General features: G+C 58.9%; 1 protein-coding gene across 11 annotated transcripts in view; it reads left to right on the forward strand.

The window, feature by feature from the left end:
* The window catches only part of LOC101934815 (patatin-like phospholipase domain-containing protein 6), an 85,464-nt gene extending 65,790 nt beyond the window's left edge, over nucleotides 1–19,674 (forward strand). For 5 of the 11 annotated variants that reach the window (XM_065576299.1, XM_065576302.1, XM_065576310.1 and 2 more), the window contains 13 exons: nucleotides 3,876–4,058; nucleotides 4,468–4,586; nucleotides 5,009–5,165; nucleotides 5,908–6,024; nucleotides 6,231–6,300; nucleotides 10,277–10,396; nucleotides 10,913–11,029; nucleotides 14,947–15,095; nucleotides 15,656–15,808; nucleotides 16,170–16,286; nucleotides 16,840–16,936; nucleotides 17,125–17,225; nucleotides 18,062–19,674. In XM_065576299.1, coding sequence (XP_065432371.1) covers nucleotides 3,876–4,058; nucleotides 4,468–4,586; nucleotides 5,009–5,165; nucleotides 5,908–6,024; nucleotides 6,231–6,300; nucleotides 10,277–10,396; nucleotides 10,913–11,029; nucleotides 14,947–15,095; nucleotides 15,656–15,808; nucleotides 16,170–16,286; nucleotides 16,840–16,936; nucleotides 17,125–17,225; nucleotides 18,062–18,109 — 1,548 coding nt within the window. In that variant the 3' untranslated portion in view covers nucleotides 18,110–19,674. The remainder of the gene's footprint in view (nucleotides 1–3,875; nucleotides 4,059–4,467; nucleotides 4,587–5,008; nucleotides 5,166–5,907; nucleotides 6,025–6,230; nucleotides 6,301–10,276; nucleotides 10,397–10,912; nucleotides 11,030–14,946; nucleotides 15,096–15,655; nucleotides 15,809–16,169; nucleotides 16,287–16,839; nucleotides 16,937–17,124; nucleotides 17,226–18,061) is intronic. The other 6 variants (XM_065576304.1, XM_065576307.1, XM_065576301.1 and 3 more) reach the window with 5 other exon arrangements.
* Nucleotides 19,675–26,806: the final 7,132 nt, after the last annotated feature.

Below are 26,806 nucleotides of genomic sequence, written 5' to 3' on the forward strand. Positions count from 1 at the left end.
TGCGGAGCCCCTTGGCTGACCCTATGCATAGGAGCTGGAGGGGGGACATGCTGCTGCTTCTGGGAGCTGCGCAGAGCCACACGATGCGTGGAGCAAGGCAAGCCCCCGGCTGGAGTGCCGGAGCGGGGCAAGCCCTAGACCCCACTCCCCAGCAGGAACTCAAGGGCTAGATTAAAACGTCTGAAGGGCCGGATGTGGTCCCCGGGCTGTAGTTTGCCCACCCCTGCTGTAGGCTGTGCTGACAGGGTGGGGGGCCCTGTCCTGGGAAGCAGGGACTCTGAAAAAGACTTGGGGGTCGTGGTGGATCCTGGTACACAGAAGTCTTCCCAGGGTACATCAACTCATCTAGATATTTGCCTAGTTTTACAACAGGCTACATAAAAAGTGCTAGCGAAGTCAGTACAAACTAAAATTTCATACAGACATTGACTTGTTTATACCGCTGTATATATTCTACACCGAAATGTAAGTACAATATTTATATTCAAAGATTCATAGATTCTAGGACTGGAAGGGACCTCGAGAGGTCATCGAGTCCAGTCCCCTGCCCGCATGGCAGGACCAAATACCGTCTAGACTATCCCTGATAGACATTTATCTAACCTACTCTTAAATATCTCCAGAGATGGAGATTCCACAACCTCCCTAGGCAATTTATTCCAGTGTTTAACCACCCTGACAGTTAGGAACTTTTTCCTAATGTCCAACCTAGACCTCCCTTGCTGCAGTTTAAACCCATTGCTTCTGGTTCTATCCTTAGAGGCTAAGGTAAACAAGTTTTCTCCCTCCTCCTTATGACACCCTTTTAAATACCTGAAAACTGCTATCATGTCCCCTCTCAGTCTTCTCTTTTCCAAACTAAACAATCCCAATTCTTTCAGCCTTCCTTCATAGGTCATGTTCTCAAGACCTTTAATCATTCTTGTTGCTCTTCTCTGGACCCTTTCCAATTTCTCCACATCTTTTTTAAAATGCGGTGCCCAGAACTGGACACAATACTCCAGCTGAGGCCTAACCAGAGCAGAGTAGAGCGGAAGAATGACTTCTCGTGTCTTGCTCACAACACACCTGTTAATACATCCCAGAATCATGTTTGCTTTTTTTGCAACAGCATCACACTGTTGACTCATATTTAGCTTGTGGTCCACTATAACCCCTAGATCCCTTTCTGCCGTACTCCTTCCTAGACAGTCTCTTCCCATTCTGTATGTGTGAAACTGATTTTTCCTTCCTAAGTGGAGCACTTTGCATTTGTCTTTGTTAAACTTCATCCTGTTTACCTCAGCCCATTTCTCCAATTTGTCCAGATCATTTTGAATGATGACCCTGTCCTCCAAAGCAGTTGCAATCCCTCCCAGTTTGGTATCATCCGCAAACTTAATAAGCGTACTTTCTATGCCAATATCTAAGTCGTTGATGAAGATATTGAACAGCGCCGGTCCCAAAACAGACCCCTGCGGTACCCCACTCGTTATGCCTTTCCAGCAGGATTGGGAACCATTAATAACAACTCTCTGAGTACGGTTATCCAGCCAGTTATGCACCCACCTTATAGTAGCCCCATCTAAATTGTACTTGCCTAGTTTATCGATAAGAATATCATGCGAGACTGTATCAAATGCCTTACTAAAGTCTAGGTATACCACATCCACAGCTTCACCCTTATCCACAAGGCTTGTTATCCTATCAAAGAAAGCTATCAGATTGGTTTGACATGATTTGTTCTTCACAAATCCATGCTGGCTGTTCCCTATCACCTTACCACTTTCCAAGTGTTTGCAGATGATTTCCTTAATTACTTGCTCAATTATCTTCCCTGGCACAGAAGTTAAACTAAATGGTCTGTAGTTTCCTGGGTTGTTTTTATTTCCCTTTTTATAGATGGACACTATATTTGCCCTTTTCCAGTCTTCTGGAATCTCTCCCGTCTCCCATGATTTTCCAAAGATAATAGCTAGAGGCTCAGATACCTCCTCTATTAGCTCCTTGAGTATTCTAGGATGCATTTCATCAGGCCCTGGTGACTTGCAGGCATCTAACTTTTCTAAGTGATTTTTAACTTGTTCTTTTTGTATTTTATCTGCTAAACCTACCCCCTTCCCATTAGCATTCACTATGTTAGGCATTCCTTCAGACTTCTCGGTGAAGACCGAAACAAAGAAGTCATTAAGCATCTCCGCCATTTCCAAGTTTCCTGTTACTGTTTCTCCCTCTTCACTAAGCAGTGGGCCTACCCTGTCTTTGGTCTTCCTCTTGTGTCTAATGTATTGATAAAAAGTCTTCTTGTTTCCCTTTATTCCCGTAGCTAGTTTGAGCTCATTTTGTGCCTTTGCCTTTCTAATCTTGCCCCTGCATTCCTGTGTTATTTGCCTATATTCATCCTTTGTAATCTGTCCCAGTTTCCATTTTTTATATGACTCCTTTTTATTTTTTAGATCATGCAAGATCTCGTAGTTAAGCCAAGGTGGTCTTTTGCCACATTTTCTATCTTTCCTAACCAGCGGAATAGCTTGCTTTTGGGCTCTTAATAGCGTCCCTTTGAAAAACTGCCAACTCTCCTCAGTTGTTTTTCCCCTCAGTCTTGATTCCCATGGGACCTTACCTATCAGCTCTCTGAGCTTACCAAAATCTGCCTTCCTGAAATCCATTGTCTCTATTTTGCTGTTCTCCCTTCTACCCTTCGTTAGAATTGCAAACTCTATGATTTCATGATCACTTTCACCCAGGCTGCCTTCTACTTTCAAATTCTCAACGAGTTCCTCCCTATTTGTTAAAATCAAGTCTAGAACAGCTTCCCCCCTAGTAGCTTTTTCAACCTTCTGAAATAAAAAGTTGTCTCCAATGCAGTCCAGGAATTTGTTGGATAGTCTGTGCCCCGCTGTGTTATTTTCCCAACATATATCCGGATAGTTGAAGTCCCCCATCACCACTAAATCTTGGGCTTTGGATGATTTTGTTAGTTGCTTAAAAAAAGCCTCATCCACCTCTTCCACCTGGTTAGGTGGCCTGTAGTAGACTCCTAGCATGACATCTCCCTTGTTTTTTACCCCTTTTAGTCTAACCCAGAGACTCTCAACACTTCCGTCTCCTATGTCCATCTCTACCTCACTCCAAGTGTGTACATTTTTAATATATAAGGCAACACCTCCTCCCTTTTTCCCCTGTCTATCCTTCCTGAGCAAGCTGTACCCATCCACACCAACATTCCAATCATGTGTATTATCCCACCAAGTTTCAGTGATGCCAACAATTGATGGGTTTATTTTATAATGGTATAGTAAAAAGGAGGAAGGAAGCAATTTGTCAGTAATACTGTATTTTTATGTCTGATTTTGTAAGCAAGTAGATTTGAAGTGAGGTGAAACCTGGGGTACGCAAGACAAATCAGACTCCTGAATGGGGCACAGTAGTCTGGAAAGGTTGAGAGCCACTGGTCTAAAAGATCTGCTCCAGGAATCCTTGGGGGCAGTTCTCTAACCTGTGTCAGGCAGGTCAGACTTTATGATCACAGTGGTCCTTTCTGGTGTGGGAATCTGTGACCAGCTTCCAAGTCCCTTCTGCAACTTCCCTCCAGACTCCTGCTGGGGAGGGCTGTGCGAGCCATGCAGGGGTAGGAGCTCATCCTGAGGGGGGAGCTATGAGCTGGGCTGGGCTGCAGCGGCTCATGCTGGGAGGGTAGGGTGGCGGGGGGGGAATTGCCCGCTGAGGGGGCTGTGCAGAGGCAGGGGGCTGTGTTTGTCGTGCAGGGATGGAGGCTCGTGGGGGGCGGGGAGGGCATCTGTGCATTGGGATGGGGCTGTGTGTGCTGTGCCAGGGCGGGGATCATTCCACCGTGGAGTTGGCTCATTCTAGGGGCCCCTGTTCTGCCCTTGCAGCTGGAGCAGATGCTGGAGAACACAGCCGTGCGTGCCCTGAAGCAGCTGATTCTGCTGCACCGGGAGGATGGCCCCAGCCCCTCCCGTACTGTTGAGTGGCTCAACATGCGCAGCTGGTGCTCAGGACACCTTCACATCAAGTGCCCACGCCGTGTCTTCTCCCGCCGGAGCCCCAACAAGCTGGTACTGTCCCTCTCGTCCCCAGGACCCTCTGGGCTGGTGCAACATGGTGTTGCACGGTGAAGCTGTCTGTGCTAAGGAAGACAAGACCCCATGGGGGTGGGCACAGAGCTGTTGTCTCAGAAAAGACCCCCAGGCCAGTCTGGTCCCTGTGGTGCCTCTGCTGCCTTCCATGGTGTTAACCTGGGCAGAGCCTGATGCCAGCCTGGCCTAAGTCTGTGATGGCATCAGACCTCTCTGGAGTGCGGGGTGCAGAGCCAGGGGGCTCCCTGTTATAAGGGGGTGGGAGGGTGCTGTGTGTGTGGGAAGGAGTTGCTGTGGGGTGGGGAGTGGGCTCTGGGGATGCATGCGTGTTGTATGGGGGTTGCTTTGGGGGTGGCAACCTGTCTGACTCTCGCTCCTTGCTCTGCAGAGGGAGATGTATGCGAAGGTCTTCGAGAAGGACGCTGACCGGCACAGCGACTTCTCCCGCCTGGCACGGGTCCTGACCGGCAACAGCATTGCCCTGGTGCTGGGAGGAGGAGGGGCCAGGTAGGGGCTCAGACAGGGCCTGGCTGGGGCACTGAATTCCCATGGCACTCCTTTGCACCCAGGCGCAAACCAGCCCCAATGGGGGGCCATAGGCATCCACAACCCCAGCTTAACAGTGGGCAGGGGGGACAAACCCAGGGATAGAACCCAGGAGTCCTGGCTCCCAGCCCCATGTCCCTACTGGTACACAAACACTGCCTCCCAATAAGGGCCATGGAGTGGGGTTGGGACAGTGACCCTGTCGCCCACCACCCTGCCTGGAGCAGTGCATGCTGGGAGCACCATCGCAGACATCCTGGCCACCTGGCCCGTTGGAGGCATAGCAGCTGCGTGGCAGGTTGCAGAGTTCGGGGCCATGTGATGGCCCCTGGGGTAGGCTCCCTGCCTCCCACTGGCCTCTGACCTCTCCCTCCCTCCCACAGGGGCTGCTCCCACATTGGGGTGATCAAGGCCATGGAGGAAGCCGGGATCCCCATTGACCTGATCGGGGGCACATCCATTGGCTCCTTCATCGGGGCTCTCTATGCTGAAGAGCGCAGTGCTGTGCGCACCAAGCAGCGTGCCCGTGAATGGGCCAAGGTGAGGGGCAAGGCCTGCTGTGGGGGTGGGGCAGACTTGGGAGGGTGGGAGCAGGAGAACTCCCCAAACCAGCCCCTCCCAGAGCTGCCACCCCGTGACCCAGCCTTCCCCACAGCCGCTGGCAGCCAGGCCCAGGGCTGCACTGGGAGCAATACAGAGGTCCCAGCATGCACTGGGGCCTGATCAGTTTGCTTGAGGGGCCACGTAGAACCTCCAGGCTCTCTCTGCTGCTGGCATCTCTGCCCTCTGCCCATGCTATGCAGCTCTGCCCTGTGGGTTCAGAGGCAAATCCCCTGCAGGCTGTGGGGGTTTGTCCTCCCTTTGGCCCTGGGACGTCTGCTTGGCTTGGAGCAGAGAGCCCCATGGTGTGCCTCAGCATTGTGCTGCTAGGCACGGCAGCCTCTGTTGCGCGTGCAGCAGGTTAGGGCAGCAGGGGGGTTCCGGTGGGAATCGCAACATCCCCAGTAACGACCCGTCATGCTAATTGGCATACGGTGCTTTGGCTGGAGGACATGCCACACCCCCACCAGCGGTTCCGGGGCTGGCATGCCAAGTGGAGGGGCTGCGCCAGGGCACCATCCCGCTTCGGAGCCACGTGCAGTGGGTGAGTGTCCTGGGAGCTTCAGGCTCGCTGCCGTCTCCCCGACATTCCTCCCCGCTTGTCCCCATGAGCCTGGACTCAGAACGCTGCCTGTGCTGGGCCGCGCCACCCGCGTAGTGACCCCTCGCCCTCCTCCTGCAGAGCATGAACTCTGTGTTTGAGACGGTCCTGGACCTCACCTACCCCATCACCTCCATGTTCTCCGGCTCGGCCTTCAACACCAGCATCAACAAGGTCTTCCAGGACAAGCAGATTGAGGTAGGTGGGTCCAGGAAGCTGGGCGGGGGTCCTAGTGCAGAACACTCAAAGTAGCCTCTCGCTGGGCAGCCCTGAGCAACGCCCCCTGCTGGCAGCTGTGTTCCCTGGAGTCCAGCCTTGTCCAAGGGGCGTGGTGCCTTGCACAGCCCCCGCAGCGGCATCCTGGGCTGTAACATGTCTCTGATTAGCCCTTTGTGCCCCTGCAGGATCTGTGGCTCCCCTACTTCAACGTGACGACGGACATCACAGCCTCGGCCATGCGGGTCCACAAGGACGGTAAGCGCCTGCACCCCACACCCGCGGCGTGTCCCAGGCTGCACCAGGTGCATGGCGCCCTGGCTGTTGGGGCCCAAATCCTCAGCATCCGGCTCCTGTGAGGGCCCAGGGCCAGAGGCCTTTCCCTGCCCCCCACCCTGAGCCAGTAGCGCAGCATGTGGGGTGGAGCCTGCTTGGTTGCTGAGAGTAATGGGCCCCACTGGCCTGTCTCAGCCCCTGCTGGCTCTCTCCAAAGAGCCCTGCTGTGTGTGTGCTCGATGGGCCCACGTGGCCATGCCAGGCCTGGGCTCAGCTTCAGTCAGAGTTGGCATCCCTATGCTATTTCGGGGGATTTTTTTCCAACCTGACATAATGTCATTTTCTTAAAATAGCCTATTAAAATCTCCTGGATTGTTTCAATAGTCACTGGGAGATCGATGCCGGTTCCAGGAGACTCCAGGCCAAACCTGGAGGGTTGGCCACCCTAGCTGAGCGGTGCTGCCCCTCAGGCGCTGAGCTGATGTCTCTAAGGACGGGAGCAGGTTATCGCCTGCTCTAGAGAGTGCCCCCATCCCCCAGGGAGCAGTGCTTGTAACCCCTAGCCCACATCAGCTGGCATGGGCCACCCGACTGCCAAGCCATCCACTAACACAGCGAGGGACTGGGCTGGGCATGGCCATCTCGATGTCTTTGCCCTTGCCCCATTTGCCCCCACACCTGGCAGGGCCCCTCAGCGTCCTGCCCTGCAGAGAAGGATAATGTTACAGGAAAGGGCTGAAAGGAGGGCAGGGGCTGACAGGGCAGGGCCCCAGGGGTCTAATTAGGAGTGATGGGCTGAAATAAAGGAGAGACACCCCCCCTTGTCTGCCCCCACCCCTGCGAGAGAGCCGGGGCAGAAGCTGCCATTGGTGGCATAGGGAGCACTAGGGCTCTGCTGCCAGGGGTGTGCCAGAGGCAAAGCCAGGCTCTGGGACACCCCCTCCTTCCGCAGCAGTGCTGTCCCGGGGCAGCAACCCCTGCTGCTCTCCCAGGGGCTGGGGCACCCCCTATAGGGAGCACTCAGCCCGAATTGACTGGGGCCAAACACCAGGGCCAGGGGGCTTCCCCCACCCATGGCTCTGCCCTGGGCAGCAGGAGCTGCTGGATCCCCCTAATCACCTGCCCTCAGGGCCCAGAATCCCCAAGCAGCCAGACACCATTCCTGTCTTTCTGGGGGCAGCAAGGGCTGGCCTGGGCCAGCAGAACCCAGGCCCAAGAGCTGCTGACGCTGCTTCTGGTCAGAGCTGGGGGGCCCACAGCGAGTCCCTCCCTTCCCCTGCCCCCCTGCCCATCCGCACACTCTGCTGCCCACTTGGTCACTGTCTGGCTCCTCTCCCATTCCCTGCTTGTAACACTTCTGCTACTCAATAACCCCTGGTAACACCCCCCACCCCTGACTATGTGGGGAGAACACAAGATGGGGCTGTGGGACACACTAACCTTGCTGCCCCCTGCCCCTCACGGCTGGCCTGAGCAGCCCTCCTGTCATCTGACACCCCCATTGGGCCAGCTGGATGGCATGTTAGCAGCAGGGGCTGCTCTGGGTCAGTGGGGGGAGCTGTGGCAGCATTCTGCCCTTACACTTGGGTGGTGGTGGTTGGGAGCTCTGGGTGGAGGAGAGGGCCTGCTGTGGGGGTGGGTGGGGGTGTGGTGAGGCTGGGGCTGAGGCAGACAAGGGGCAATGTTCTGTCCTTGCGCTCAGGTGGTGGTGGTTGGAGGCTCTTGGGGGAGGCAGGTGGAGGGGGGTGCGTGTGGCGGGGCTGGGGCGGACAAGGGGTAGCGTTCTGTCCTTGCAATAGGATGGTGGTGGTTGGGGGCTCCCAGGAGAGGTAGGTGGGGGGTGCTGCTGGTTCAAACTCAGTCTCTGCCCTTGGTCCTCATCTTATGCCTTGTCTGTCACAGGCGCCTGATCTCACCTGGGACATTGATCCATCCATGTCTGTCCACGGGGCGCCTGGCAGCTGTAACTGCCTGGCTCTCACTCTGCCTGCTTGTCTGTCCTAACGCCAACTAACCCCCACTCACCCCTAACTCACTGAGCCCGAGGGACAGGGACAGGGAGATGGGTCAGGGAGGGGCAGGGCTGGCTCTGCTGTGTCTCTGTGTGAGTGCTCTCTTCCAGGGGAGGTGCCAGGGGAAGGCCTCCTCCCTACCAGGATCCTGCTGTCCTACCCAGGGGTCCTCAGCTGGCATCCAGAGCCAACAGCCGAAGCCCTTCCCCCGAAGCCCATGGAAGGGGCCTCTGCCTCCTGCAGTGATTGGGGACTCCCTGCACCACCATCTCAGCATGTGCCTCAATCTCTCCTGGACCAGCAGTGCCCAGCCTGTGCTGCAGCCTCCGGCCCTGGACAGTCCTGTCCTGGCGTCTGTGCCCTGGGCTTGCCCTACTCGCCCTTTGTCCCATGTTCTGGCCATGCTGGCTGGGTTTCTCCAAGGTTACAGGAGGGCACTCGGCTGGGCTTCTGGCTCTGAGCCCTGGCAGCCCATTGCCGGGGGAGCTCGGCCCAACCCCACTGCCTTTGGCCCTGCCATTGCAGCAGGGCACTCCTATCACCGATCCGGTCTGGTGCACCCTGCCAGCTCCCCACCAGGCTGCTGTGAGGGCACCTAGCTGCTGGATCCCCAGGGTCTGAGCCCTCAGCTTGGGCTCCTTTAGGCATACCCTTGGGGTGCACCCATCTATCTAGCCCCTTCTCCTGAGCGTACTGTGACTACATAGCTTCTCACCAGCCCCGAGCTCAATGCTGACCCCTCAGATTCCCCAGTAACTTAAATGCCTTCTCCCAAGCCCCTCTGAAAAGGTGAGCTGCTGCGTCCCCTCTTCCAGGGCCCTGGGCTAGGTGTAGCATAGGTGCACAGCCATGTGACACAAGTGCTCTTTACCTAAGTATGAGAAACACACCCTGAGGGTACAGATCCTATAGAAAACACCACCCTCCTGAGCACAGGGCCACTCACTTGCTCCCGCGTCCCAGGCAGTCCTTGAGGGCACCAGAGAGGCGGGGGTCCCCTCTCCGAATCTGGCTCCCTCAGCAGCTTCCCTTACCTTGAGCTGTTGAAAAAGGGCCAGAGACCTGCGGAGGCTGACCAGGGAGCAGAACCTCCGGTAAAGCTGCTTCCAGCCCCTGCCAGGCAACTCCTTGGTCAGCCTCCGCAGGTGACCAGAATCCTCCCTCGTGGTGTTGCCAAGCAAACCATTTTCTGGGGCATAGGGGGTGGGGGAGCCAGTGTCTTGGCTAGGTGTGATCCATCCCAGTTAACGACCCTCTGTGGTCAGCCCTGCACCACTGCCCTGCTGGAATGTCAGCCCAACAGGCAGTGAAGAGCTCTGACTAAGGTGGAGGCTGCAGGCTGAGGCAAAGTCGTGCAAAGAGCTCCTGACAGCCAACTGAATTCATAGTCTGCACAGCCTCATTCCCTAGCTGGCCTGGCCCCAGGGGTCCAGCAGCCCCTTGAGTGCTGGTCACAACATGCCCATGTGCCTGTTGCCAGGCAGCCTTCTGCCAGCAAGCACACAGCAGCGTCTCGTTGGGCCAGGGCCTGGCACTGGCCCATGGCAGAGAGAGCCAGCAAGGCGGGGTAGGTAGAATAGCCCAGCCCAGTTGTCAGTGTAGCCACCACTAGCTGGAGTGGGCTGAGGGGGATGGGTGTTCAGGGAATTGGTCCCTCCTCTGCTGGTGGGGGCAGGGGGGCGGACTTCCGGGTATGTCACAAGGGCCTGTCCCTCTATTAGGCTGGGGGTGGCAGGGGACACCTGTTCCCACACCCAGCCTGACTCCTAGCACAGACCGCCCCATGTCTGTGCCGATGTGCCCTCTCCCCGCGAGGCTGGGGAGACCTCCGAGTACCCCTGCTCCAAAGCGGGCATCTGGATTTCTAAAGCTTCTGTCATGTCATTTCCTGTCTTCTCTCCGTCTGTGCTGTCCCCGTCCCCTGTGACTGTCTCCTCTCCCTCCAGCAGGCAGTGTGTGGCGCTACGTCAGAGCCAGTGCATCTTATCCCCCATACCTGCCTCCTCTCTGCGACCCCAAGGACAGCCACCTGCTTGTGGACGGCTGCTATGTTAACAATGTCCCAGGTCAGCATCATGCGCTCCTCGGGCCCTGGGCCACGGGGATGACCTGCGTGGCTTGGAAGGGAGGGCCAGGCTGGGCCGGGGTGGCAACTGGCTGCAACCCCTGCCCACCATACTCTGTCATGGCTGCCCCAAGTTGGGCTGCAGCCACTGCCTCCTTCCATGCCATAGCTCGTCCTTCCCTGGCGAGGGCTGGTTCTGACAGGCCTGAGGGCACAGGCTGGATCCCAGCACCCTGTCCAGACATGTGCTGCTCGAGCTGAGAAATCTGCACCTTGTTGGGGGAGGCGCTGGGAGTCAATCCAAGGCACCACCTGTTCCAGAGCAAGGGGCAAGGATGGGCCCCTACCCCCTGGCTGAGCTCTAGGCAGTTGGCTAGTGTCTTGCTGGCTCCAAGGGCCATGCCTATCGTCGCACTATGCAGATTCCCCAGCCTGGGTGCCAGGGGCGCCCTCCCTCCCCCAGGGCTCAGGGCCTGCAAGAGGCTGTCTCTTGACTGCGTCTGTTCCTGCCGGTTAGGCTCGCTGTGGCGGTATGTGCGAGCGAGCATGACCCTTTCCGGGTACCTGCCGCCACTCTGTGACCCCAAGGATGGCAACTTACTGATGGACGGTGGCTACATCAACAACCTGCCAGGCAAGTATCTGCCGCCGATGGAGACGCTGCTCACAGACCGCGAAGCAGGCCACTGAGGGAGGCACTGCTGCTGCCAGTGTTTTCTGCCCCCGTTGCCTGGCTCTGCCCTGGCACGCATCTCCATCGCCATCCCCACTGGTGTCTCCGCAGCACTAGAGCCCTCTTCCTCTTGCCCTTCTGTGGGTGCGGAGGAATGTTGTTGTTGTTAAAACCAGGAACTTGCCCGAAGTGTGGATCCTGCTCAGAGAGGGGGGCTTCCCTCCCATCACCCTGCGGGGCTGGTGCAGCACCTGGGCCCACGGCCAGCTGGGCAGACTCATGTTATATGTGGGGGGGGGGGGAACAGCTCTTCCCCAATGACTGCTTTGCGTTCTTGCTGTCTGCTGTCCCCGGCATCCCAAGTGGGGAATGGGGGTGAGGGGGTCCCTGCTTTGCCTCCCCCTTGGAGTCAGGCTGAGGGCTGGACATTATGGAACTGCAGTGCTGGGCCCTGGCCTGGGTGAGGGCTTCTTAAACTGGAGCAAAGGCCACGAAAGAACCCCAGGCTGCTCCCCAGCTGGAACCGCACCCAGCTCTTTACCCGTGGAGAGAGTCAGCTTTTCCCTCAGCCCCGGCCCCACAAGCAGAGACGTGGGAGGCTTGTACCTGAGGCTCCAGAGCAAGGCCGGTGCAAGGAAGTTTCCCTAGGCACCCTAGGCGAAACTTCCACCTTGCGCCCCGCCCCAGCCCTGCAGCAGCTCCCGCCTCCGCCCTGAGGAGCCCCCCCGTGGCAGTTCCCCCTCCCCGGGGAGCCATGTGGCAGCTCCCCACCCAGCTCACCTCTGCTCTGCCTCCTCCCCGAGCACGCCGCCCCCGCTCTAATTCTCCTCCCCTCCCAGGCTTGCGGCCCCAAACAGCTGATTGGCGCCGCAAGCCTGGGAGGCGGGAGAAGTGGAGCGGCTGCTGCACTGGGAGAGGGAGTCTGAGCCGCACATGTCAGCGCGCCGCCGGCAGCCCAGCCCAGGAACGCTGTAAAAAAAAAATTGGGGGCACCGCTTTTTGGCGCCCCCAAATCTTGGCGCCCTAGGCAACCGCCTAGTTTGCCTTAATGGTGGCACCGGCCCTGCTCCAGAGCAAACAGCCTCAGGTCCCAAGGAACCAGGTTCCCTTTGCAGCTGCGTGGAGTCGCACTGAGCTCAGCCTCATGCATCAGCACCTGTTGATCCATGCTGCAGCCAAATGGTGCCAGCGCGGGCCGGCAGCCACAGGGAGGGGCAGGGTCTGGCTGCTTGGAACTTAGCACCAGTCTGGGCCGGGTGGGCTCCACGAGTGGTAGTTCCCATCGCTACATGCAGGAGCTGGGCTGAGCGTTGACCTGTCAGGCCCTGGAATGTGCCTGTCCCGCTTCAGCCCCAGTGAAGTGAGGCCTTGCCGGGGTTTCCTCCTCCAGGGAGAGCCGGGTGGTTCTGTTTGTGGGCTGAGAATGCCCCCAGCCTTCTTCCCATGGGCAGGGCCGGCTTTAGGAAGTGCGGGGCCCGATTCGAACAGTTTCGACAGGGCCCTGACAGGGATGACTTAAAAAAAAAAAACATGTGGGGCTTGTACTCACCGAGCCGCGCGCCTAGTCTTTGGCGGCGGGTCCTTCACTCGCTCCGGGTCTTCGGCGGCACTGAAGGACCCGCCGCCAAAGTGCCGCCAAAGACCCGGAGCGAGTGAAGGACCCGCTGCTAAAGACCTGGAGCGCTGCCGGGGGAGTAAAAATTAAAAAGGTGCCTCTAGCCAGGGAAGGGATTCTCTGCCACTTGCCCCCCACTCTGGGCAACCCTGCCACTGGGCGCGGGGCCCGATTCGGGGGAATTGGTGGAATTGGCCTAAAGCCGGCCCTGCCCATGGGAGCAGCAGGAGCAAACAGCAGCAGTTCCTTGGTCCCAATTTCCCAGCTGCCTGTCCTGTACCCCCAGAGCTCTGTCTCTGCTCCCCGTCATGGCCACCCCCACCACTACTGCTGCCGCCGGCTGCTGGTGTTCAGGTCCTCCCAGCTTGAACCAGTCCCCCCTCTGTCCTGGTGTCCCAGGGTGCCCATCCCGCTCGGGATGCCCCTATGGTTGTGCTAGGCCCCAGGCCTCCTCTTTTTGCAAGGGCGAGCCCCACGACTCTGAGACTTCAGGCTCTAGCCCCCCGCTTCTTGCCGGTGAGTCCAGCTGAGGGTAGACCCCTGTGAGAGACTCAACCCCTTCGGCAGCGATGCAGCCAGCAGGGATTGGCAGTGACACCGCACAGCCTGTTCAGACCACGCCCTCTTCATTAGTCATCTGGACTCCAGGACCGAGGGGGCAGGGCCGGCTCCAGGCACCAGCTGAGCAAGCTGAGCAAGCTGGTGCTTGGGGCGGCAGATTGTTCGAGGTGGCCCAGTCCTAGGGTGGCACAGCCGCCTTTTGTTTTGTTTTGTTTTGTTTTGCTCCAGCCGCCCTGTAGGGGGCGGCGGCGCGGAGAACCAGAGCGCCCTGCAGGGCAGTCCTCTTCCTTCCCTCCCCGCCGACCGGAGCGGAGCCCTCGCAGGAGGCGGCAGGAGGCGGTGCAGTGGGAGGGGCCGCGTGGCAGCGCCCCTGCTGTAGCCCTGGCTGCCCCCTTCTCTCTCTCTCCTGCCCGCTGCCTCTTCCCCCCCCCGTCCCCCTGCACCCGCGCTCTGGCTGCACCGCAGGGTTTTTTTTTTTTTTTTTTTTTGCTTGGGGCGGCCAAAAAGCCAGAGCCGGCCCTGCAAAGGGGGCAGGTTGGTCTGAACTCAGAGCCTGCGTTAGCAGTAGCCTCTGCTCTAAACCTCCTGCATTCTCAATCTTCCGGCTGGGCAGCAGCCATCTTAACCCCCTCCACTCACATACACCTGCTCTCTTTGTCTCAGCTGCTGTCCTGCTGTGCTCCCCTCAGCTCCCAGTCTGTAACAGTCACTGTCCGGTCATTGTGTCTCCGAGACAACTTTGTCCATATGGGAACAGTTCTCGATAGTTCATTCAAACCACCCCAGACCTGTCAGGGGGTGGCATTATACAATAGGGAAACTGAGTCACACACTTTCCAAACAATATTACAAAAACTTACAGGGAAGCCTTCAGCTCACGCAGTTCAGCGTATGGTTGGCCTTGCCATGTACTCACCCAGAGCTTTGGGCAATGGCTTCTGTTTACAGTTACCTCATACAGGGGCTTCATTGCTCCTTCCATGCAGTCTAACAGAAGCGACTGCACCCATTGGCAGTCACAGACTTGGGTAAAGCCTTCAGCAGGTCTTTGACAGACAGCCATTTACACACTGCTCCAGCAGCTGTGCTCTGCCCCTGGAGCTGCACTGGGCCCTCCCCAGCACTGCGACGGGCTGTCCCTGTCGAAGCTCCGAGTCCAGAGTTCAGCATGGGACAGTCCTGCTGCAGCCTGTTTGGCCAGGGGTCCTTGCACGGGATGACTTGCTGGTTCCTACTGCCCTCTGAATGTGCCATGGAGGGGGAGCTCCCAGGCAGAACAGAGCCAGCAGGGGCAGGCTGGGTGAGCTGCACCTGCACTTCACACAGAGAAAGTCGGAGGGGGGATGGGGAAGATCTGGCCATGCTGGACCCTGCACTGGGAAGCTCACCGCCTGGCCAGCTGGGCAGTGCTAGTGGGGGTCCCTGGACTCCCTGGTGCAGCGGAGCCACCCCCACCTACCCCGCCCGCTCTCACGCTGCTCATGCCTCCCACGCAAATGGGGAGGAGGGGAGAAAAGTGCTTGCTGCAAACCTGGCTTTGCTTCCCACCTCCTGCTGGGGTTCTGCCCTGCTCCCCAGCTGTGTTTGAGGGTTGGGGCCTGGGGCAGGGAGCTGCCCTAATGGCAGCAGGCAGGAGCATGGGGAGCCGGCAGTGCGACTGTCTGCCGGGCCGCCGCCCCTGACGCGCTCTCTCTGACACTAGCGGACATTGCCCGGAACATGGGCGCCAAGACGGTGGTCGCCATCGACGTGGGCAGCCAGGACGAGACTGACCTCTGCAACTATGGCGACAGCCTCTCAGGCTGGTGGCTGCTGTGGAAACGCCTCAATCCCTGGGCCCAGAAGGTTAAGGTGAGCCCTGCCCTGCCCTGCCCTGGGGGCTTCCGAGCCTGAGAGCCCCCTCCAAGGGGAACCTGCCCCATCTCTCCTGCTGCCTCCGGGCACCTCACCCTGGCCACCTGGGCCACACCCGTCCCATGCTGCAGGCTCGGGGGCCATGTGAGGGGAGGCAGGCAGGCCCCACCCACCCAGGGCTGGGGCTCTTCACCATCCCTCTCCCCTGCCATTCCTCTGCTCCCTACCTCAAGGGCAGCAACAGCCCTAGGTGCTGGCAGGGTCCCTTCCGCCACAGCCCCCGCCTCCCAGGGTGGCTCCTGCCTGAGCATGCGGGCCTGCCTTGGCAGCCAGTGGCTTCCCTCAGGCTGGCTGGGCACAGTCACTCCTGATGCCCCAGTGGCAGTTGCTGGGATCCGGCTCCGGCCACTCAGCTGGACTGAGCCAGCTGGGGGGGAGTCAGACCTGCAGAAGGTAGGAGAGACTGTCCCTTGCAGCCCCCGCCCCAGGATGCTGTCCCAGGTGGGGCTGATCCACCCCCTTGCAGGACACTCCTGTTTTTCCCCACACACATACAGGTGCCCGACATGGCGGAAATCCAGTCACGTCTGGCCTATGTGTCGTGTGTGCGCCAGCTGGAGGTGGTAAAGTCGAGCTCCTACTGTGAATACATTCGCCCGCCCATCGATCGCTTCAAAACCATGGACTTTGGCAAGTTCGACGAGATCTACGTGAGTCCAGATGGCCTGGGCCGCGGGGGTGGGGAGTGTGGGAGGTTCTGATCTGGGGGGCGGGGGTCAGTGCTCAGCAGGGGGTGGGAGACTGGAGGCTGCACTTGGCTGTGGTGGGGAGGGTGGGAGGCCCCGATCTGGGCCACTGGCTGTGCCCAGGTTGGGGAGGGAGAGGCCCTGCTTGTGGGGATGAGTTGGAAATCTGATGGCCACCCTTGTGGGGAGCAGCCCCGCAGCTGCGTTGGAGCACCCAGGGCAAATCCATGTCATGCTCTGCAGCGGGTGCTGCCTGGCCTGGCCAGTCCCCCCGCAGCTGGCTGGAAGGAGTGGGCCCCTCACCCTACCCATCCATCTCATGCAGGACGTGGGCTACCAGCACGGCAAGGTGGTGTTCAGCGGCTGGAGCCGCGGCGACATCATTGAGAAGATGGTGAAGGACCGGCGCTCGGCCGACTTCTACGAGAGCAAGCGCATGGATGTGAGTGAGGGGGCAACAGTGGGGCATGAGCCAGCAGGGGATGGGTAGCTACAGTTTGTGTCTTGTCAGATTCCAGCAACTTAGCTCCCTTTTATGCCAAGCTGACGTTCCTACAGGGTCCTGGCTGTGGCAGCCCCATGGCACAGCGCCAGTGCCTGGGGAAGGGGAACAACCACCTCAGCCCTGGTGCCCCAAGCAGTAGGGCTGGGGGCTCCAGGGGGAGTGGGGGCGCTTGGCAAGGAAGTGCCCTCCCTCATCAGTGCAGACCCCACTTCCAGCTGGGGCCGCCGTGTGGCTCTGGTCCCTTTGTCCTTAGGCCGAGCCCCTTGGCGAAGTGGGGGATCCCCTCGAGGCTGGACTCAGAGCCACCTGCATGGGGTGAGAACCTGACCCACACCCTTTGCCACAATGCCCCCCACTCCTTGTCCTCACCCACTGGAGCCCTCCTGAACCACCCGCTCTCTAGCTCAGCCCTCATTGCACTTCCTCCCTGTATCCCAGCCCCCCAGGGCTACCTGGCGGGGGCATCTCTAGCCTGGCTCTCACCCCCCAGGTGCTGACTTGCCCCAGCGCGGGGTTCACTGATCTGGCCGAGATTGTGTCTCGCATCGAGCCGGCCAAGAGCTACCTGTCCGATGGCTACGCTGATGGTGAGTGGGGGCAGGGGGCGCGATGCAGGGCTCTCTGCCTATGTCACTCCAGTAGGATTCTGGGGCCCCAGCAAGGCTGGGGGAGGGGGGTTAGGGCTGGGTTAGAAGGGGGGACTGTGGGTCAGGATTGAGGGGCACCAGGGCCAGGCCAGGAGCAACTGCCAGCTCCATGTGTGCTCCCATCCCAGGTGAGGAATCTGACTACCTGACGGAGTACGAGGAGGAAGGGCTGGACCCCGCGCGGGGAGAGGAGGAGCTGTTAGCACCGGCTGAGTGGACCCACACTGAGGTACTTGAGACTAAGCTCTGGCCTCTGCTCCCTGGGGATGGCGTGTGCTGGGCCCAGCTGCTTCTCCTGGGGCCCTCTCCAGATGGGGGAGCTGGCCGAGGTGGGGCTCCGTCTGTGTCACTGTTCTGGCAGCTGTAGGGAGCGCTGGTCCCCAATGCTGCTGCCCATGCTCCAGGGAGCAAGGGTGGGCCTGGATTCCCCAGCCCCTAGGACCATGCCCCCCTTCCCTGCACAAATATTGCAGGCTCCCCACGGGGTGCTCTCCACACTCCCCCACTGCTCGGGGGGGGGGGGGGTTCCCGTTCACACGCTCTGTGCCAGCTCCTGGGCTCCTTGCTCTCAGGCTGGCATTGCCCAACTCCGGAGCCCAGAGAGGCCAGATCCTGGGGGTGGGGCTAAGAGTCGTGTGGGAGATGGAGCTTCCCCTCTTGAGAATGGGGACCAGCCCAACCCATCGCAACATGGGGCTTGTCTGGACCCAGACGTTGCCCTGGATGACCCTGGTGTGCGTGGGAGGAGGGGGGCTCCTGGCCACGTGGCTTGTCCTTACCCAGCTCTCACTAAACAGGCCTGAATCGTCCCTGCCCTGGCCTGGGAAGAGGCAGGGTGATTGCCCTTGTGGCAGCTCTCCTGGTACGCAGGAGTCTCACTCCGGACTGGATGGAGGGACGGGGTGTGTGTTCTTCACTCAGCCACTGACTGGACTCTAGTCTGAGTTCACAAGGGCCCATCATGACAGCAACACTCCTGCCCCCTCCTGCCCCTTGGTGGCTGGCCGGGCCCTATTCTCCCCGAGGGCTGGGTCTGTGCCATCACACGGTGTCTTCTCCTTCCAGGATGAGGAGAAGAGTCTGCGGCACCGCAACTCCCTGCCCCAGGAGTGAGCCCAGCCGCCTGCTCCCGGACTGAGACAGATGGAGCCTGCAGGCCCAGGGCTGGCACTAGGAGACTGCAGCCTGCATGTAGCTGGGGCACTGGAGCCCATCCTGCGCTGGAGCCCCCAGCCTCCATCTGCTGCTGGAGTCCTGAGGCCAGCCTGGTTCCACTCAGTGAATGGCCAGGGTTCTGCCGGGGTCAGCAGCCCTTCTACATCTCCCAGTGTGCAGTGAAGCCTGGCCCGGGCTCACCTGAGGGTGCAGTGGCGGCCACTGGGCCCAGCACCCTCCATCAGCCAGTACTTGACCCAGGCCAGCGCTGCTGCAGGTCCAGGGCGGCCCACAGCTACCTACTGTATCAGCTACACGCGGTTGCTGCTCACTCCAAGGCCCTGCATTTCTCAAGGGACAGCAGGGCCCAGTCCAGCAGCCTCCGCTGGTAGGGGATGGGGATGAGGGCAGGATGCTGGGGCAGGACTACCCCGTCCCCGTCCCCGCCACACACACGAGGCCCATGGCCCTTCCTTGCTGCTCCCTTCACTTGCCCTCTGCCTGCCTCATGGAGGGCCACGGGGTGAAGCTGGCAGCCAGGGCCCTACACCCTTCCTCCATGGCCCTATGCCTGCACGCTCCTTGCTGGGTGCCAGGGCTCAGCTCCCGGCCAGGTGCTGCTGCATGACCCACTCAGGTGAGGGGGGGTTCCCAAGAGGAGGTGCCCCCAGGCCCTTCTAGGTCCAACCCCAGCTTCTGCCAGCTTCTCTTCCCCTGGATCGCCCCCTGGGGTCCTGAACACCGCACTGAGTCCAGAACCTGGGAGTCCTGTGTCCCCGCACCCAGGCTGAGTGCTTTGGTGAAAACACTGCCTCTCCCTCCTCCCCTACATGCACTGTGTATAGGGGCAGTGTCATTTCCTCTCACCCTCCTCCGCATTGCTGCTGTGGGACATGCCCCTCAGCATCTCTCCTGCAGCAGCTTCTCCTTCCCTGCCCCACCTGCCACCCCGAGAGAGGGCCTGGGCTTCCTGGGGCCATGGGGGGCAGGGCTGGGCCCTGCACTCAGGATCAGGGATCAGCAGGGCCTGCTCTAGCCCCAGCTGGCCTGGCCTGTAGGGGAAGCCAGGGGACCCACGGCCAGGGGGTGGTGGGTGATTTTGGCCAGAGCCTTGCTCCCTGGCTGCGTGTAACTCTGCCAGCTCAGGCTGCTAGTCCTGGGGCAGCCCCTTTCCCCAGGGAAGCAAACCCTGGGCTCAGCAGGCATGGACCCTCCCCCACCATAGCTCCTGGGCACCCCCCATTCCTGGCTGAGCTGCTGTTTGCACCTCCCCCCAGGCACCCCATCACTGTCATGGAGCCCCCACAGCCCAGCTGCGGCCAGGGTGGGAGCACTAGAACCCTAGATGCTACTGATTGTTAAGTTATTGCTGAGGGGGGGAGCTGCAGGCGGGGAGCTGCAGGCACGGAGAAGCCTGGGCACTGGGATTTTGTTATTTATTTTTTATTTAAAAGAAACCTGCTTGTGGCTGCCCGGCTGGGGCGGGGTTTGCCCATCCTGCCAGAATAAAAGCTTCCACTGGCCGGGCTGACAATCACTCTCGGCCAACTCTCTGATCAGCCCCCGGGGCCCCTTGGGGAGGTGTTTGGGAATAATGACAGTGGGCCTATGGCTCCGCCGGCCCCAACTCACAGCCCAGGCTGGCTTCTGCCGGAGAAAGCAAGGTGCCCTGGGCAGCCTGCAGAGCCACGGCTGTTGGGGTGGTGGGTGCAGCCCTGGCAAGCTGTGCGCCCACTGAGCCATGCACGGTTCCCTTCCCCTTGTGGGATCCAGCATGTAGGAAACTGGGGTTGGGCCTGGCCCCCCAACTCACTGCAGGGGGAGGTGCCTGGTGAGATCAGAGGAGGCTCCAACTCCATCCTCCATGCTGCACTGGGCCCTAGCTCCTGTGCTCTCCAGGGCAGGCTCCACACCTGCTTATGCCCTCCTCCCTCCCAGCCCCGTGTGGTGCAGGATCAGCTCCCAGCAGATCCATGCTGTGTGGGACTCCTTCTCTTCCTCTGTGCCCACCTGGCTGCAGCTCCCATGAGCCCTGCAGCCTGCATCCAGCAGCTGGGAAGGTGAATCTGCCTCCCTCCCAGCACTGCAACTGCTCCCAGCTGGGGAGCCCAACCCCCAGGCCTGAATTCCCAGCAAAGCCCTGGGGGCTGCTCCTGTAGGTGGCCTTAGCCCTGGTGCCAGCTCTAGCTGCAGGATGCCCTGGCCTGGGACCGACTGCAGCTCAGGGGGTGCACATCGGCCCAGGCTCTTCGATGAGATCTGCTGGCCAAGCGGTCACTGTCACTTCCCAACCCAAGGACCGGGACCCATGTGGCCCCAGCTTCTGCAATTAACCTTGGGCTAGTAGCAGCAAGGAGTTGGCCATGGCTGCTGCTTGGCCTGGCTCTCCTGTCAGCTACTCCCCAGTTACTGCCCTTGGATCACTGCACTGGTGGCCTCCCGTCTTTGCAGCAGCACCTCCTACCTGCTCGAAGGGCTTCCCTCTGGCCCGGACCACTGCACCAGTGACTCCAGCCACCCAGGAGATGCGGCCCAGTCTGGCTCCCAGCAGGGGCCAGCAGGAGTCCAGGAGCTGCCCCACGGCTTTGCTCTAGGAAGCCTCCACTATATGACAAAGCTCAGGCCTGCCCAGAGACCCAAACTGCAGGGCCCCCCCCTTACTGCAACCCCCAAGAGCCGCCTCCCCCAGGCAAGCCAACCCCCCCCCCCACACACACACATACACACCCTTGCACAGGTCACCCCTACCCACACCATGCACACACAGAGCCCTGCACAGAGAGCAGCCAACTCCCCCTCCCCCCCCACATACACACCCTTGCACAGGCACAGGTCAACCCTCCCCGCCGCACGCATATACATAGAGCCCTGCGCAGAAAGCAGCCAACACCCCCCCCCACACACACACCCCTGCACAGGTCACCCCTCCCCACCCCATGCACACACACACAGAGCCCTGCACAGAGAGCAGCCAACCCCCCCCCACCGCACACACACACCCCTGCACAGGTCACCCCTCCCCACCCCACGCACACACACACAGCCCTGCACAGAGAGGAGCCAAACCTCCCCCCCACCGCACACACACACACACCCCTGCACAGGTCACCCCTCCCCACCCCACGCACACACACAGCCCTGCACAGAGAGCAGCCAACCCCCCCCACCACACACACACATCCCTGCTAAGGTCACCGCCCCACGCGCGCATACACAGAGCCCTGCATGGAGAGCAGCCAACCCCACACACACACCTGCACAGGTCAACCCTCCCCGCCGCACGCACACACACAGAGCCCTGCGCAGAAAGCAGCCAACACCCCCACACACACACCCTTGCACAGACACCAATCACTGCCCCCCCCCCCCCAGCACACCATACCAGCTCTCCTGGAGCTGGGTGGGGGGAGGGGCAGATCTGTGGGCTGCAGCTCTGCACCCCCCATGTAGCAGCCTGGCTGATGGAGGGCTGCTGTCCGCCCCACACACTGAGCCAGCTGGGGCCGGGTGAGCGGACCGGGCTGGCTGCAGCGTGCCCAGAGCGGCCCTGGAGCAGGCTCGGGCCACTGTGCTGCAGAGCCCCGCCCCGCTTCTGTCCCCTCTGCCCGTCGCCGCGAGGGCTTGGCCGCCCGACCACTCCCACGCTCAGCCCGACCCCCACACAGAGGCCCCTGCTGCTGCGCCAAGGACATCAAATGCCCTCCCTGCCGCGGAAGGACCCGGCTTTACCGAGCTCCGGCTGCAGCCCGCGTCCTCCACCCCGCTCGGCTCCAGCCTGGCCTCGGCTGTTTACCAGGGGCCTCTCCCCCCAGCGGCCGGGGCTCTGTGCAGCGCGGGGACGCCTAGCGGCTGCACGAAGCAATGCCCGTGAAGGGCTCCCTGCCTCTAACCGCGGGGCTGGCTTCACTCAGGCCCTGCCCTGCTCCTGACACCTGTCCCCCCGACCATCCAGCCTGGCACCAGCAGGAGCCCGGCCCTGCTCCTATGGAAATCACGGCTAGTTACAGATATCTCAGGGCAAGAGCCCGTGTCCAGCAAGGTCACCAGCGCCCCGGGCCGGCCTGTGCTGCAAAGCCAAAGGACTATTAACTGCTTGATAATGCAATACTCCAATACAGAGCAGCCAGGTGGGAGGTGACAAATTGCCACCCCATGTAACCCTTCCTGTGTTATGGAGAGAGAAGGCTATGCCACTCCCAGAGCTGAACCTTGATTTCTGGCCTGACAGATGTTACCCCATTTTTATTTTGGGTTTACTTTGTCCCTTAACACACCATATGTACGTACAAATCAACAACAAGCAATAGTCCGTGGGTTTCAAATCCAGCAAGAACTTTTTCACTCAGTGTAGAGGGGTGCACTCATGTCTCATGAGCACCCCTGGTTGAGTGCGTGCAGTGCCTGCACTTCCTCTCCCTAAAGCTCCTTCTTGGGCTTAGGTCCTTATCCTTAATCAGTCCCATAGTCTAGTAGTGGTTTCAGCTCTGACAGCAGACCTTACTCCAGGGCTTCCCCCTGGAGGCAATGTCCTCAGAGGGCGTTTCAGGCCCCAGCTCTCCTACTGGGCTACTAAAGAGTTCAGTTCCCCTTCTGGGGTATCTCAAAATCCAGGCCACTTCCCCCAGTGGCTAATGGCAGGTGAGGAAGACCGTGGTCCGCTCACTACCCCTGCAGATAGCAGTGTCCGTCGTGCCCCTTTATCTACACCACACCACTGCTCTAATTCCCAGGGCCACTTCCCAGTATCCCCATCCCTTCCTCAGCAGCAACCAGCCCAGAGCTCCTGCTTTCCACCAGCACGGCTCTGTCTGAGGTCCGATAGCTCCCACAGCACTCCCCCAACTCTAGTAAGGAACTGATTTCAGAATGGCCCTGCAGCTCAGCTTATACTCATAGGCGTGCGCACGGGGTGTGCATGGGCACACCCTAATGCACGGGTGGGCAAATGGCTCCACTCTCCCGTCAGCAGCAAGCCGCCGGCCCCTCCCCTGCCTTCCCGGGCCGGCCCCCGCCTGCCACCACCCCCCCCTGTGGGTCTCGCCTGCCTCCCCCCCACCCTCACCCCAGGGCGTCTCTGCCTGAAAGAAAGCACCTCTCCGGTGCCTGCTTGTGCTGCTGGTGTAGCACATTCCTGCTCAACTGCTGTCTGCTGCCCCAGGGTCCTAGTGCCCCTTACCCCAATGGCAGGGCAGGCTGCCCTTACCCTGAGCCTCTCCAATGCCCCAAATCCCTCATCCCCAGCCCCAGCCCTCATCCACCCTAATCCCCTGCCCCAGCCCTGAGCCCCCTCCTGCATCATGAACCCCTCATCCTCAGCCCCACAGCCCTCACCCCTGCACCCCCTCCTATCCCCAAACTTCCTCCCAGAGCCTGCACCCCCTCCCCCTTCCCACACACCCCCTCTTGCCCCCAAACTTCCTCCCAGAGCCTGCAGCCCTCACCCCCTCCTGCACACCGACCCCCTGCCCCAGCCCGGAGCCTGCACCCAGCACCCAAACTCCATCCCAGAGCCTGCACCCCAGACCCCCTCCCCCACCCCCACTGCATCCCAGATCCTTAGGCAGGTGTGGGGAGGATACTAAAGGGCGGCACTCCGGCTGCTATTGGGGTGGCATGTCTGGGTCTTCAGCGGCAATTCGGCGGCAAGTCCCTCTCGGAGCGAAGGACCTGCCGCCGAATTGCCGCTGAAGAGTGGAGCGGCACGATTGCGCTGCTGCGGCTTTTTTTTTTTGCCGCTTGGGGCAGCAGAAAACCTGGAGCCAGCCCTGGTTGGATAAGGGGTGGGGGCAGTCAAGGGACAGGGAGCAGGGTGGGTTGGATAGGGGGTGGGATCCCAGGGGGGTGGTTAGGAGTGGGGGGGTCTCTGGAGGGGGCAGTCAGGGAGCAGAGGGGGTTGGATGGGGCATGGGAGTCCCGGGGTCTGTCACGGGTGGGGGATGGATAGGGGTCAGGGCAGTCAGGAGACGGGGAGCAAGGAGGGTCCGGGGGGGGCAGTTAGGGTGTGGGGGTCTCTGGAGGGGGTGGTCAGGGGACAAGGAACTGGGGGGGGTTGGATGAGTCAGGAGTTCTGGGGGCGGGGGCTGTCAGGGGGCAGGGAGCGGCGTGGGAGTCCCGGAGGCCTGTCTGGGGGCAGGGGTGTGGATAAGGGTCAGGGCAGTCAGGGGACAGGTAGTGGGTAGGTTCCTAGGGGGCAGTTGGGACAAGGAGCAGGGAGGCTTAGATAGGGGGTGAGGTCCTGGGGGGCAGTTGGGGCAGGGGTCCCAGGAGGAGGTAGTCAGGGGACAAGGAGCAGGGGGGTTGGAGGTTCTGAGGGGGGCAGTCAGGGGGCGGGAAGTAGGAGGGAGTGGATGGGGGCAGAACGGGCGCGGGACTCCCTGGGTGCACACCCTAACGAAATGTGCTGCGCACACCTATGCTTATACTATGCTGCTGGGCCCTGATTGGCTGCTCCTTTCATCCCCTTTCTGATTGGCTGTGTTCCACACAGCCACTCTAGGCAGCTTGAAGGACCCTCTCTGCTGCCCTTTTCTGGGGCAGGGAGTGGCAAGGCACAAGGTCCAAGGTCTCCAGCACAGGGCCTCGGCGGGTCTGGTACACCCCGTCTGGGGACATTATACACTAGTTACAAATGAAGGAATTTGTTGTTTGATGAATTAAGAACAGGAAAATGTCAACATTTACCTACATTTGTTTCCTTGTGTTAATAAAAATAATAAAACACATTATTAAAGTTGTGTGTTTTGCGTGTTACGCAGCAAAATTCATATGAAGACACTGCTCGGGCATAGCTGGCTCCCAAATAACCATGTTTATTAACTATGTGCCAACATCCAAGGTCTAGCTTAACCTATCCTGCGGTTCTCAGTGATTTCTGATGGCTTCTAAAATATAGACAACAGTGAATAGCACTACAGTGCTGACAAACTCTTTGTCTTCTAGCCCTAATCCTATCACTATGGGGTCAGATCTCGGAGTCCTTCTTCAAATTCGAGTCTGTCTCGAAGCAGTAGAGTGCTCACAAAGTACTTAAAGAAATACTATCCTAGTCCTATATACTACACTAAGTTAAACCAGCTAGCATCCTGAGTGGTTTAGGGAGACTCGTACAGCAGCAATGTGGCTTGGTATGCGTTAATAGAGTTTGGAAAACTCTATCATATGGCTAGAATACCTACACCTCCTTTCCTTTTACATTCCCCAAACTCCATCATAGAAATGCCAGCGCTCAGTTTGACCATGTTTGTGGAAATATACAAAATGATTCTCACTCTCGTATGTTATCCCGACAGCTTTGAAGCTATCATGACACCTTTGCTTTAATACATGCTACTGTTTATGCAAATAATTTTGATGATTTCTATTGAACTAATCAATAGTTGAAACATTATTTTAAATATGAATGCTACATTCAAGTTACATGGAACAGTGCTACAGAGAGGGCAGACGAAGAATTTTTGTGGGACAGTGGTGTAGTCATGCAGGATTTACATACTGCTTGCTATTTGAACTGAGATTTACAGCTCAAGCACTGGGGTAACAGTTTAAGTCAGTGGCTCTCAATCTTTCCAGACTACTGGACCCCTTTCAGGAGTCTGATTTGTCTTGCGTACCCCAAGTTTCACCTCACTTAAAAACTACTTGCTTACAAAATCAGACATAAAAATACAAAAGTGTCACAGCCACACTATTACTGAAAAATTGCTGACTGTCTAATTTTTGCCATATAATTATAAAATAAATCAATTGGAATAAAAATATTGTACTTACATGTCAGTGTATGATATATAGAGCTGTATAAACAAGTCATTGTATGAAATTTTAGTTTGTACTGACTTCACTAGTGCTTTTTATGTAGCCTGATGTAAAACTAGGCAAATATCTAGAGGAGTTGATGTACCCCTTGGAAGACCACGGCGTACCTCCAGTGTACACGTACCCCTGGTTGAGAACCACTTACGTGATTCTCAAGTGGAGGGACTGAGAACAGCCCAAGGAAAGGTTACAATTTTATTGTTTTCTGTTTGTTTATTTTGGGTAAAGGAAACAGAACAAAAGTAAAGCAAAACCAGGAGCGCCAAATTGGAGAGTGACAAATTAGGACAGAAGCATGAATGCCAGAACTGTCTGGCTGAGCAGGAAGCCAAAGAGTGTGAACACCAAAACTGGGAAGCAGGAGCCCAGGAGAGGGAGGCAGAAAAGCAGCAGCAAGAGGAAGCACACTGACGGGCTGTGGAAGCAGAAGCAGCCGCACACCAATGATCCGTGGCCCTTCCTTCGCCACCAGGCTCAGTGTCACCTTCCTCACAGCTTGACTAAATGTTGAGCTGTAACCTTCAGAAGGATCCATTGCAAAGGTTCCCTGGACTAAAAAAGAGAGGTGCAAAGAGCCCCAAATGATCTCTTTCACCTAAGAAAGGAGCCAGCACTCTGGCTTCTAGAGGAGATTCTGACTGAGGGTGGGAGGGACAGCCACCATCCTGCTGGAAGACCTTGAGTGAGAAAAGCCATCTTGAACAAAGACTGTATCTTGCTAGGTTCAGTTTTAGTCACTGGAAAGCGTTTCACTTTTATCTGGTTCGCCGCTGCAGGCCAATGGAGGCTGCGGGAAGCAGTGCAGGGTGAGGGATGTGCTGGCCGCAGCTTCCCACAGCCCCT

This window comes from Chrysemys picta, chromosome 22 (assembly GCF_011386835.1).
Source record: "Chrysemys picta bellii isolate R12L10 chromosome 22, ASM1138683v2, whole genome shotgun sequence".
Lineage (NCBI taxonomy): Eukaryota > Metazoa > Chordata > Testudines > Emydidae > Chrysemys > Chrysemys picta.